We start from the raw sequence: 12,044 nt of genomic DNA, 5'->3' as shown, positions 1-12,044 counted from the left end.
ACCCGAAATCGAACTATGTATGATCTACACTGATGTAAGCCGAGAGCGCTATCATTTGAGCTACTACAGAGAGAGAGAGAGAGAGAGAGAGGAGAGAGAGAGAGAGGGCCGCAGAGAGAGAGAGAGAGAGAAGGGGGTCAAAAGACTGAAATCAACTGCAATTACCACTTGCACGCGATCTTTCCCGTCCGTAACATTAGACCAATATCTAGTTCAGTTACCAAAGACAAGTGGAGTCTGGCTTTCTGAAGTTTAATAAAAATTAGTTAAGCATGACGGCATAGCAGGTACTTCAAGATTAGAGATATCTTTCTCTCTGGAAGGTCAAGTATGCGACATCCTCATTGAAGGTAACTATAGAAACTGGAATAACTTAAAATCGTACCCAGCTTCACTTACTGTAATTTTTCAAGTCGGCATATTAATCTGCACAAATAGACTAAGACAGATAAAGTTGAGTATACCTTAGTTTAACCAGACCACTGAGCTGATTAACAGCTCTCCTATGGTCGGGTCTGAAGGGATTAGACTTGTTTTACGTGGCTAAGAACCAATTGTTACCTAGCAACGGACCTACAGCTTATTGTGGAATCCGAAACCACATTATAGCGAGAAATGAATTTCTATCACCAGAAATAAATTCCTCCAATTCTTCATTGGCCGGCCGGAGAATCGAACGCGGGCCTAGGAGAGTGCTAGCCGAGTACGATATCTACCCATCCAATGAGCTAAGTAAGGAAATCGAATACAGTATTTTGAACTACACTAATTTACATATTTGTGGAAGTCACTGTTTGATAAGAAAGGGAAATTAAAGTGAAAAAAAAATTACCGGGTAACGACAGCGAAAAGTAACATGCGCATCAAGCAAAGATATTGGTCGAAGTTTGAAACAAGACTCTAAACCAACGAATTCAGTGCAAATGCGACAGTCAACTCAAGTCAAGTGGGACGAACCCATTTTATACGTCTAACCCCCATAAAGGGAAAAGGTGACTCAAAACGATCATGACGATTACGATAACGATCACGAACTCAATGCAAATGCCTCTCCAACGCAAGATGTTTACCATACAATGCGTTTCACTCCGGCAGTCAGTAAAAAAAAAAAATAGTCAGCTATTGTTGTAATGGAGTATGTGATTTCGGCATAAAGCCAAGCACTGGGACTCACAGGGTCATTCAGCGCTATCAACTATTGCTGTCTCGCAATATTTCTCAGCTCCAAACCACTTGTCCGTCGGTAAGTGGAATGTTAGCCACTAAAAAATTCCACTTCAATCGTCCTCCTAGACTGCTTCCTTCACCTGAATAAATTCTCCTCATGCTGTCATTTGCGAGTGTCTTCAGTGAACTAGAGCGAGTGTCTAGGGAGTTGACTGGCAACGTTGTAACCTTGATACGGGCCTAATCTTCTTCGCATCAGAGTGACCAATATACTCAGCCTCACAGCCCCTTTGTTGGGAATGGAACTGGAGGAGGAATCCAATTTACGTGTAATTGGACCAATCAGCATTTCAAGAGATAGAGGTGTTGTGACTCAGTCACGAAGGCAGTTGACTGCCATTTATGCCTCCCAACTCAGTTTTGTCAATATAAAATCCACTGTTAAGAAAACAGGAATGAAAACGGTAAAAATATTAAACATCTAATTACTTTTGGGAATTTACTGATGGGTGATTAAGGGCTTGTTTTTTTTTGCTCAGTTTTCTTCTCTCTGCACACAGTTCGGTTGCCTCTTAACTTCTGGTAGAATCAGAATGTTTTATGATGTTTTAAAATCGATACCGAACAAGGGGAAAACTGGCACGGGGAAATAATTGAAGATAAATGTGCAAAGCACTAAAACAAAAGCAGCAAAACTGGTTAAAAAAAATAAACTATAACATGGCGCATAAAAGTGGTACTACAACTTTTGAACATGGGAGGATCGCCATTTGATAATATTGTCTTAAGGCCATTTTACAGTATCACAAGGAGGAATGAGACCCTTCTGGACATTGGGATATGTACCTTAAAAGTGTGTGGATGACTGTGCTCTGCTGAGATAGGAGAACACGTTAGGAGAACACACTGTAGCCCAGTCCAGCGAGTTTCAAGTTTTCATTATATTGCCCCAGCAACCATCCTTTAAGAAATTCGCTACACTGCTGACCGCTAGGTCAGGGCACAGTAATGCAATATTCAGATTGGATGGCCAAAGTGCTTAGGGCAGGCCAAATATGCTGATGAAAAGTTCCCTACTGAAATAAAACTTATGGAAGAGCACCAAACAAACTATCATTAAGTAATAGTTTAGACCATAATGACCACTTGCCAAAACAGAAACCACCACTAGAGCCTTCTTGTCAGATGCAGACATGGCAGCAATAGAAAGGTGTGAAACATGGGGCGTAATGGGGCGTAAAAATAAATTTTTTTTAGAAACTGGCTAGTCTTACGAACAAAACTTTTTCTTCCTTCACCTTGGATGATGCATTTCTAAGTTGTTAAATTTAATCATGTTCGCAGTCAGCAGTCAATGTAAAAAAAAAAAAGTTATTTCCACATGTTCAGAAATTCCCCAAGTTGAGTTTGATCTGTTTATCATGGTGAGCCCGTTTGCAGAATCAATAAACAGTGGCTAATCGTGATACCCGATCTCTATTTTTCCTCGGAATGAAATGTGGCAAAAATTTTTCACGGGAAGAAACCTGTGGCTAATTTATCTTTAATTAAATTAAAGTTATTTATAGGAACTTGTTACGGGGCTGCTTTCTCCAACTGGAGACAGTGCTGACAGATGCAAGCTAACTTGTGTGCTTTAGCAATGAAGTCTCTAAAAGTGGAGTGCTGTGTAGTCATGAAAGCTGCCAACCACCTTATCTTAAAGGAGACAGGGGTAATCACTATTAGGGGAGCTCATACTAAATACGAATGCAATCTATTTGCTAAAACACTTCGAAATAAGATTCCAGTCATTCACATTTCCCTGGGAGGTACAACGATGAAGTGGTAAAAAACACACCCACTCGTCAACCCTCGGAATGATCATCTCGGCTTTAGGCATTATCCAGAAACACTGACTGGCTTCTGAAACAATCATGTACTAAGACACTGATGGTCGAGAATGTTTGTATTAAGATTTCCAATATTTGAGTAGTTCCTTCCATTTCTTATGGATTAAATGAGGCTTGAGGCTCAATCTAATGTTGCTAGACAATCAAAAGAATAACCTACATAATAAAACTGTACTAGTTTTTCACACAAAAAAAAAAATTGTATAAAAGTGTAACTATACTTTACTCTCATATAGGCATTTAAATACTCGACAAACGGGGGGACGGAGAGAGAGAGAGAGAGAGAGAGAGAGAGAGAGAGAGAGAGAGAGAGAGAGAGAGAGAGAGAGAGAAACTTCATAAACCAGGCTATCAACCAGTCAAGAAAAAGAAGTTTTTTTAGTTAGAAAACCACTTTCGTTTGCTGTTATGGATCCAAACAGTTTCTAACCTTTGTCCCTTTACTCACCGATAAAGTTTGGAGAATGGAAATGAAACTGTATTGTTCGGGTATTTAATTGTGAAGTCAGTTCACCTGTATACATATACATAAACAACATACACACATATATACATATTTATATAACACATATATATAAACCACAATTTCCTTTAATATCGAATTCACTATACCTCTGGAGTAACTTATAAAGAAAGGAAATTATAATTTATAAGTGCATCTGCCCCAGCCAGGTTTGGAACCTAGGTCTTTGATGAACTTTTGCCCTGGCCACCCATATCAAGATCTTGGTAGTCGAGTCCTTCAAATGGACATTAGATAGTTTTATCTAAAAGGCCCAGGTCCGAATCATGGCCAAGTCAGATGTCCTTATCAATTATAATTCCACTTGGGTGTAAATTATTCCCTAGGCATAACGAATTCGATATTAAACGAAATATTTGCGGATTAATATCTGTAAATTATTAAAAAAAAAAAGCCACGTGCGTATAAAGGGAGAAAATTCACGTTATATATATATATATATATATATATATATATATATATATATATATATATATATCATATAAGGGCAGCTGTAATTAATGAGGTATATCAATTACAATTCCCTTGACGTAAATTATTCCCAAGAAATAGAAAATTCGCTACAAAATGCTTTCGACTTATTTTGTGAATATAAAAGGAACACAACAATTAATTTCATATTTGATAATGTTCATGTAAGTATAATATATACACATACATAATACATTTTAACTAAGGTAATAATGGTTTAATTAACAGTTAAAATCATCTTACCTAACTCCGTTGCTATATTTTGTATGTGACAAGCGGATATGCGGTATCTCTTCCATGGAAACTGCAGCAATTCATCCCAGATATTAGAAAGGCATCGACTGACATTATTTGAAACATAAGTGTTGTGTCACTATAAGTCATGATTTGAGATGAACTCAGAGGAACTTTGGTTTAGTGATAACATCTAGATAAGTGTCCAGTCTTGAAGAATCAGGAGCCGATTATCAGTAAAAGATACAAGTACTAAGAATGGTATACTTCACGTCACAGGTTCACACAAGTCAAGTGGCCAGAAAAAAAAAGGTAGATAATCATACAATCCTGCGTCGGGAGGCTACCTAAATTTTGTAATTGTAAGATGTTTTTGTTAGATCACAGCACAAGAACATAATCACAAGATTACCATGATGATACCATGGTAACATACTGTGTCTTCATCTGTATCCACTGCTAAGCTTGTCAGCTCTCTCAATTTCATACGAACGATTTTATTCGAAAAAAAATTTTTTTTGGGGGGAGCTGGTTAACTTTATATTCAAGGCTGAAGTACTTGATCCACCACACGGATCTACCCCTGCTTCTTGCTAACATTGCCCAGAGCGTGCATGATTACCTTGGCAACAAGTTTGCCTGAAAATTCATTTCTGTCACACCGAATAAACCCAGTACATGCTACTTCATTGTTCGAACGATTTTTCGGTTCTGTCATTAGCAAATCATGATCATCATAATTTAATAAGGTGAAGCACTATACATATATGCATCTAAATACATATATACATATATTTACGCATATACCACATATAATATATATATATATATATGTATATATTTTATACATAATGTATATATATATATATATATATATATATATATATATATATATATATATATATATATATATATATATATAATATATATATATATATAATATATATAAAATAAGAATTGGAAAATAAGGACATAGTTTACGAAAGGGGGGACAATCTTTTGAGCACACACTAACAAGAAAATACAAGTTCCTAAAAACTTCAAAAAGATTTTCGAACCTGAAGAAATTCAAGAAGGAAGCAAGTCACATCTATCCTCAACTCGTAACGACATAGAAAGCTAGTAATTTATGTTAGCTGTAACTGTCTAATTAAAGTTACCGCAAGAAAGATCGAGCAAGTTCCTAAAAATGTAAATTTGGAAGGTAACATTATGTTTTGAATTCTGAAACTTCTTACCTGTCACAGTCCCATCAAGTGGAGTCGCATGTTCCTCCAAGCAATTTCGATCCCAGGTAGTAAAATCGTAAGGCATCTTGGAAGGCAAAACCTTTGAGTATCGATGAAGTTTCCTCTCTTGCTTCTTGACGGCTTTGTCTCGCCAGCAGAGGTTATCCCTCAGATACCGGGGAGCTAAAGTTATTTATTTTAGCAAAACGCTGACTATAGAACAGCTGATCAGTTACGGAAGGTCAGTCCTGTACTTATAGCTGTTCTAATCTTATCGGGCGACCAATCGGGAAGGTCAATATATCGTAATATTTGAGACAGGCTGACAAGGACGGTGAGCGACTTTTTCCACGACTGCCTGCTGATAGACGTCTTAGCAACCTGGCTTCGGGAAAGGGAGTGAGAACCGAAAGCTCGCTCGGGTCGCTCCGGAGTGGGCGGGTTAGCGTCAGCCAACAACAACCTTGGCAGTTGGGACGGGTGTCGACTCACTGTATGGATAGCGGAGGAATGTACTACCCTTCAGGCTGCCTCCATACCCTCTTGAGCTTTACATAAAAAGCAGACTGAGAAAGTTGTTAAGGAAGGTGGGAAAAACTCGACAGCAACTGCTATAAATACAAAAGGTTAAATGGAAGAAAATGGCAACACTTCTTTACTACTCTCTTACAGGTAACAAGGTAATTTACTTTTTTGGAAAAAACGGAAGAGAGCACGGAAAGCAGACCGATGTGCCGTGTGCAAATAACGCTTTGTTATGTAATGGCTAAATTATATTTTTTAGCCATGTCCCTCAGCTTATTCGGTCATGTCACACAGCTTCGTCGTAGAACTTCGTGCTAAGAACGGACTTTTTATTTTGTTGGTCATGTGCTGTTTGCCAATTATTTCAACGAACACTTAGAATTATAAAAAAAAGCTTCATATTTATTAATGTCTATATTTCCATCGACGGGAATTCGAATGATGTTTTTTGAAAACTAAAACCCAATAAAATTCAAAGGACTCACACCACATCTATACTCTCACCAAACCAGTTACACTGAAAGAGAACAGAAAATGGTTATGGCAGCACTAGGCCTAGAAAAACTTTCCTTATTAAGAGTATCAACGAATGAATGACTATTGAGCTTTGCTGCTGGTAACGGCCACAATAGCGTCATGAAATGTTTAAAACTATTTTCTGAAATCCTTACTACCCTTAGTCAGGGGCGTTCCTAGACATTTTGGGGCCCGGGGGGCACTGTCCCATTTGGGGCCCCTCTTATGGGGAAAGCGAGCCAAAGCAGCTGGGGGGTTCGGGGGAGAAAATTTTTAGAATATGAGCAATTGTAGGATCTTTTAGCACTTGTAAATGCAAATTTCAGACATAAAACTTGTCCTGTCATAGCGGCAATGGTTAAATTTCGCATTTGGGAGCCCCACGTCACTTTGGGGCCAGGGAGGAGACGATTTCAAACAACCCCTCAGAGAACGCCACTGCCCTTAGTAAAAATCATTCCTTATAAACGAAGTACTTTCACATCAACCGGTAAAGGCGTTTTTAATACTTTCTTCTGCCAATTTTATCGTCTACGTCATTAGCTTATTTTGGTAGGTTCTTATTAGCCCTAATAATAATAAATATAAATACATAATAATAATAATAATAATAAGCCTTTTCACAACAGATAAATTAACCTCCCTAAAAATCTTTAAAACGGTTCTGAAAGAGACGAAGTGTCAGTAACTGGTGCGGTTACTTTTAAATGTGGCCACGTAGAAAATTGAAGACACGCACGTGTGACTTCCCTAAGCCTAGCCTACACTTACACCCAGTAGCCAGGTAAAACGAGAAATATATTACACCTTTCACTCTCCTCGTATTTCCCTTCAACAGTTGTGACATATGAAGAGAAATTGATTTTGTGTGGTCCACGCGTGACCCATCTACATTGGGACCACGGTCATGAACGTCGTAGCAATTTACAGTCTTTATAGAGAACCTCGACTCTCGATGGCAAGAGGGTGGACACATCCGGGTTCAGAGTCCAAGCCAGGTCAATACGATAAGGGCACATTCCGTCAAAACCCACCCTGCTTCTCTTGAACTAACAAAGGAATTAGGTATTAACATCGTTATCATACAATTTGCATGCATTCTTTTATAAAAAAAAAAAAAAACTACAAATGGATCTCATTTGTGAAAAAGGAAACCATGTATTGTTAAATAAAGTCATAATTTAAGTAATTTTAAATCCTTGAGTAAATTGGAATTGTAATGTGAAATTTAGACCTAAAGCCAAGCGCTTGGAGCTGCGAGGTCATTCAGCGTTAAAAGGGATATTGAGAGAAAATGTTTGAAAGGTGCAACAGGAGGAAAACCTCACGATTGCACTATGAAACGACTGTTAGGAGAAGGTGGAAAGTAAGATGGAAGAAAGATAATATGAACGGAGGTACAGTAAAAAGAATGCCTGTGGGTTTATTGCTCCGTTTGCTTGTGTTAAAAGACACCTCAGTGTTTCTCTCTCTTATCTGCCCTCATTTTGTTTATATCAGTGTTCTTTGGTTCACCTCATCGTCTTGACATGCTTTTATTAAAGATCCTCACTCTCCCTCTCTCTTACCTTTGCCTCTCAGCCTTCCTCTGTTATTCATTCAGGTTTGAATTAACAGTGCGCTTGTCTAGAACCACATACGTATCTTCGAAGTATATTCGAGAACAAAGCTCCTGGGTGCGTTCGATTCAAGGATTGAAAGTCAGTTTGCGTCCACCCCCTTAGTTGACTAACCCCCAAAAAAAAAAAAACACTCTCAATATTCTACCATAAGAGTGACCTATTTCAGTTTCCTTTCGTCACTATTTTAGGATGTAAAATGTTCATAGGTCAATTGCTGCTAAAACATACAATCAAAATGCGAGGGCAAATGCAGAGAGAGAGAGAGAGAGAGAGATTACAATGCCTCAAACGGTGGTTTTGGACGACTCGGCGTTTCGTTGAAATATCTCGCTTCCGTTGTCAACCACAGAACCAACTGTAACTCCCAGTAACAAGACAATTGACCTTTCCCGCCCATGCGTGACGTCATAAGCAAGCGGACTGGTTTTGGAGGACACTACGTCATCATCTCTTTTAAGCTTTCTTACGGAAAATATTATGCTATCATATTCATTCTTCTAATTTCCTTATAGTTTTCTACAAGTAAGTGGTGATTTGATTCTAAATGAAAAATTTACTTGCTATGTCTTCCCCCACCAAAAAAAGATAATGAACTGACAAGCAAGAATGACAAAGGTCATGGAATGATCATCAAAAATGTTAAAAAGTAATTTATTATTTTTGGTTATAGTGCATGATTAAAGGGATTAGGAAGGTGCAGCGCTCATCTCACGTTCGTTAAGTACTGTGTACTACAAGGATCGCTCAGTTCCCCTAGCTATGAGTAGATGCTAGTGTTCCCTGTTTAGGGCAAGAGAAAAGGCGTCAGTCGGTCGGGGTAGCAACATCACCCCTAAAGACTTGTTCAGACTGAAAGCTGTACCCCTCTGACACCAACCCTCAGGAAGAAGAATGTGGCCGAGGGTACAGTATCAAGGCATACATCAATTAAATTAGTCTTGTACAGGTATTATTAACAGCCTACTAACAAGCCTCTCATACAGATGTCAAAGGCATAAAGAAAGTGAAGAAATATAATTTACAAATGTGAAATACATCAATATAAAGATTAATTTATTGTACTCTAGTACTGGAAAGTTACTAAAATACAATATGCAGTTATAAGGAAGTGCACAATACTTACCTTTAGAATTTTATCTAAAGACGAGTTCTACCCTGCGTTTTTCAATAACCTCTTTGTAGCGTCATCATAAAATGTGTTTTATTCTCAAGTGCTCAAACAGAGTCTTTTTCAAGGGATACGGTTGACAATTTTTCCGACATTGTGTGCCTCTCCAGTAAGTTTTGAGTTTTTTTCTGTAGTTCGTTTCTTTTGTAACATTAGAGTGACAATTAACTTTGTACTGTTTATAAACTTCAGGCAGTCCCAGGATGAGTCAGTTTTATCCAAGATTTACATCATAAAAAAATAGAGTTGCCTCTGAACTCTCAGGAACGTTTAAAATGTCTACAAGCTAAAGCACTAAAATATTCCTATAGACCCAACACACATAATTAAAGTACCTACATACCGAAGCAGAGGAATGAAAAATACTTTTCACAGCAATACTGTACGAGCAAAAAATTACATAAAAAGTATAAAACAAAATGCAAAGGAAAAGATGACAAACCGACAACTTGTGACCATTTAATTCAGTTGTCAATAAACTTGTCTATAAGTTTACTGATTTGAACGAGTTTTTTTTTAATGACGTACCTCTTGAGCTTGATAATGACAGATAAGACACTTGTAATCATTTTAATATATGAGGAGTCTCATCGTCCTCTGTTGACTCAGTCACCAAGTCTGCAGCAACGTCTTCGTTGCTGTCAATCCACATATCTCACAGGGAGGAATGGGTCCTTCTCGGGGTTGCCCAACAAGATAATAGGACTGTTGACTTTTGCTGCTTTACCATTCCTCTGAAATATAACTTTCACCAATAATAAAGATGACAGAAGCAAGTGGCATTTATATACAGCATTAAATATTGCCTGTCAAACATAAGAATTGTGAAATTATCTCATCCTGAATTCAATTACAAAAAGAGAATCGTTGGCAGTTTTGTTCAAGAGGACGATCATATTGTCTCAGGTAAACCTTTAACTCCTACTGTGAACACAGGTGCTTTGAAAATGTTTATTTTCCAGCAATTAAGTTGTGGCATTCATCAGTTCTTTCTTTAAAGGGCTGGTTGTGAAAGAAGTTCTCTCCTCTGTCTTTTGTCTCGTGCACTTTTTGAATTCCTATCTGACCTCTGTCGTCATGTGTACCTTTTCTCTTCTCTCAACCACCTTCCGAGCTCTGTCTACTATTTTTCTTATTAAGTGCTCTTGCTAGTCCAAACTATCTACATCTTAAGATGTATGCTAATTTTCTAGAATCGAGACACTCCATCTACTACGACTTCTTTACTTGTAACATGATCACCCCAATGCGCTAAGACCTCCTCTACAGGTGTGGGTCAAATGGAGAAATTTAAGTTTTTGTAAAATAAAACATTTTCCATAGAAATCCGCCGATCATTTATAGCCTTCCTTTGCATTCCAGATATCCCAAGACGCATGCATCCTGATGCTATGCAAACACAAGCAGAGTAGCTAAGAGCCACAGTTCAAGCATGATCCATCCTTGATTGAGAGTTTTGTAAAAAATATGATTAAATCACAAAAGCTTGATTTATTAACAATACACCCATCAATCATATACAACCTGAATTGCAATTTAAGTGGGAGGTCAAGCAGAAAAGACTCGCAGCCTTTGCAGAGGTTCAGTGGATCCAATAGACCAGTAATTTTTGTGGGTTACTATGAGTAATCATGACACCAAGAGAGAAAAATATGTAGCTTTTACTGGTTCATATCATAAAACGGGAGCAGAGATCAATAAATCATTAAGTGAAATGTAAATGCTTGTAACTCCAAAGACTAATTCTCGTGAGAATGAGAGAAGAATGGACAAAGAAAGAGGTCAGGAGGAAGTGGAAGAGGAGTGCATTACATCCTCCACCAGTAAAACCCGAACCAGCCTTGGCTAACAATCTCAAATGCAGTACAGTTCCATCCCTTGTCCACAATATCACAAAAATTTAAAAAGTGGCAAAGGTTGATTGACATCTCCACTTACCTGCATTCATGATGGCTGTTATCTCAGTATTATTGTTGAAATTTATGGAAGTTGGAAGGATCCTGGTGTTATGTACAGTGGCTCTTGCTTGGCTAGCTTCTTCTTATGGGACCTCTGGTATGCACTGAATATGACCCCTCTCAGCTAGCCGGAATCAATATTTTTGGAGAAATTTCTTTTACTGATGTGTAGACAAGAATAACCTGGATTCCCTTGGGTTCCTTCTCTTAAATGCCTGGTCCTCCTCAGGGTAGTGCTGGATAGCTTTCACCGGACAGATGTCATCTGTTTCGTTGGACAACAAGACTGGAGTGGCAACTGGCAGTGATGATTCTGAAGGTTAGCTGTCTGGGTCTTAGTGATGAAATCAGAAGCAAATGACAAGCCAAGCTTTGCCAGGCAGCACATGAAAGCTACTAATGTCTTAAGATGTCAATCTACATTTAAAATGTAGTGGTTTGTAAGGGGCCAGGGTAAGGCTTGAGAGTACTAAAGAGTAGTCCCATTTCAGTGGTTGGATTGTGCTTTGAAGGAGATTTTTCTCAAAATGATTAAATAGCTTCCTAGAAGTCAGTATCCTTTGACTGGAGACACTTACAACTCCTGAAGGTGCAGAAGGATGAACTCTTGAAATCACATGAACATGGGCATTGGGTTGACTGATACCCTTCTCATTTCACCAATGAAAGAATCGCCCAACTCAACCTGGTAGAGGTTGATGATCATGGATTACTAAGGGCAAGATTCCAACTTCAAGGC

The 12,044-nt window shown here is 38.2% G+C and overlaps 1 protein-coding gene across 1 annotated transcript in view; it reads right to left on the bottom strand.

Annotated features, from left to right (window-relative positions):
• LOC136835926 (carotenoid isomerooxygenase-like) overlaps window positions 1-6,100 on the bottom strand; it is a 40,139-nt gene extending 34,039 nt beyond the window's left edge. Inside the window, exon 1 of the mRNA XM_067099797.1 lies at window positions 5,526-6,100. Within this exon, the coding sequence (XP_066955898.1) occupies window positions 5,526-5,601 (76 nt within the window). The 5' untranslated portion in view covers window positions 5,602-6,100. The remainder of the gene's footprint in view (window positions 1-5,525) is intronic.
• Window positions 6,101-12,044: the final 5,944 nt, after the last annotated feature.

Source organism: Macrobrachium rosenbergii, chromosome 55, assembly GCF_040412425.1.
Source record: "Macrobrachium rosenbergii isolate ZJJX-2024 chromosome 55, ASM4041242v1, whole genome shotgun sequence".
Classification (NCBI taxonomy): Eukaryota; Metazoa; Arthropoda; class Malacostraca; order Decapoda; family Palaemonidae; genus Macrobrachium; species Macrobrachium rosenbergii.
The sequence above is the reverse complement of the archived record's forward strand: the minus strand, read 5'-3'. Positions and strand labels throughout refer to the sequence as shown.